This window comes from Monodon monoceros, unplaced genomic scaffold (genome assembly GCF_005190385.1).
Source record: "Monodon monoceros isolate NGI ecotype Baffin Bay Population unplaced genomic scaffold, NGI_Narwhal_1 Super_Scaffold_19, whole genome shotgun sequence".
In the NCBI taxonomy this organism is placed as follows: domain Eukaryota; kingdom Metazoa; phylum Chordata; class Mammalia; order Artiodactyla; family Monodontidae; genus Monodon; species Monodon monoceros.
Genome location: NW_021703775.1, coordinates 34,947,167 through 34,948,918, shown reverse-complemented (window position 1 = coordinate 34,948,918; position 1,752 = coordinate 34,947,167). Strand labels below are relative to the sequence as shown.

Sequence of the window (1,752 nt, the reverse complement as noted above, 5' to 3'; positions counted from 1 at the left end):
TAAAACAAATCCTCAATAAAATTCCTCAAAAAACGGAAAAAAAGGTATTACCTGTGGGTTCCTTGGGACACACATCTGGCAGTGACTGCACAGGTCGAATGTGTTTTGTCGGGTCTACCTCTTTTTTAAAGAAAACATCACTGCTGCTTCCTTGAGGCACTGGTGAAGAACTGTGGCTTGAAGCCATTGCATAAAATCACCACTCAACTGAAAATGAGCAACAAATAATCATCAAGATACTTAATACAAATCAAAACTCATCTGTAAGTACTATACATGTCACAAAAATTTTCTTTCAAAAACAGACACATTATTTAAAATCCCTCAAGGTGTAAGTACATAATTTGAATACTCACTATTAATTGTGGGAGTCATTCACTATATTTAGTTTGCTAAGAAAGTTATTTGTCCTTGTTTAAAAAGTATTCTCCTCAAAATGAAATATCCTTAGTCTTTTATCCAAAGTGAAAATAGATACCAAAACTGTAACCAATATATATTAAAAATGAAAACATTCCATTCATTCAGCAAGTATATAATAATTACACATTATAGCAAAGTGGGTTAAGTGCATGGGTTTTTGAAATCTGACTGTCTGGGCTCATACCCCAGCTTCACTTACTAGCAATATAACCTTGAGGAAATTTACTTAATCTTTGTGTGTTTTACTTCATGTGTAAAAATGGAGATGAAAAAAGATCCCATCTCATAAACATTTTGTAAGAATTAAAGGAATGGATATATGTAAAGCATTTAAAACAATGCCTGCCTCAAAGTTAGTGTTCATAAATGAACACTAGTTATCATTATGTTTACAATTACTATGTGACTGTCACTATATTAAATGTTTATAAAAGAAGTATCATTCTTCAAGGCACTTGCAATTACATTAGGTAATCAAAAAAATTAAAACCCTAAACAAAACACAAGTTAATCTATGTCTACACTTTTTAACAAGTAAGAAAAGAATTTGTGGGGCCAAGACAACATAATAAAGGCTACAATGTCAGCTAACACTTTACAAATGAAGCAGTACATAACCTGGATAATGAAGAACATGTACTATTTTACTATCAGAGGGTAGAAACTCATATTGCTGATCACATCAACCAAACAGCAGACATTCAACAAATACTTTTTAATGAAGGAATAAATAAATGAACATAAACAGAAGCTTATAGTTGAAAAGGAACTTAGAGATCACCTAGTCTAAGTTCCCTGATACTAGAGATAAGTATGACAAGGCCCAAAAGGATTAGGTGGTTTACAAAGATACATGTGCTTTAACAAGTATTTTAAAAAGCCAATTTAGGAAACCTGGTGAATAGAAAAGTAAGAGTAAGAAATAAAAGGAGAGATATAAGGCTAGGACTCGTGACAAAAAAGTCATCCCCTCTAGCTCCTCTATAGTTTGATGGAAAGCTAAAAATTACATTTCCCAGACTTCTTGTATACCTGTCTCAGTCCTTCTAACACAAAGGAAACACATCCAATTACACCATTCACTGAGACCATAAGAAACAAGCTGCTAAGAAAAGAACAAAGATAAATAACTTCCTCAAAGTTCCGGAAAAAGCAAAAAACAGCATGAACAGAGGTTAAGGGACATGGAATAATCATAAGACTATGCGGAAACTGACTTGGCTGGAGTGAAATGTTTGCTGACAAAAATGCTGACAAAAGTACTGACAAATAAATCATATTTACACACACACACACACACACACACACACACACACACACACACACACA

General features: G+C 33.3%; 1 protein-coding gene across 5 annotated transcripts in view; it reads right to left on the bottom strand.

The window, feature by feature from the left end:
• The window catches only part of VPS54 (VPS54 subunit of GARP complex), a 111,048-nt gene that overhangs the window by 87,617 nt on the left and 21,679 nt on the right, over positions 1 to 1,752 (bottom strand). For all 5 annotated transcript variants that reach the window (XR_003794842.1, XR_003794843.1, XM_029231503.1 and 2 more), the window contains exon 2: positions 52 to 207. Coding sequence is in view for 3 of the 5 variants with exons in the window: in XM_029231503.1 (XP_029087336.1) it covers positions 52 to 187 (136 nt within the window). In the remaining 2 variants the exon portion in view is untranslated. The remainder of the gene's footprint in view (positions 1 to 51; positions 208 to 1,752) is intronic.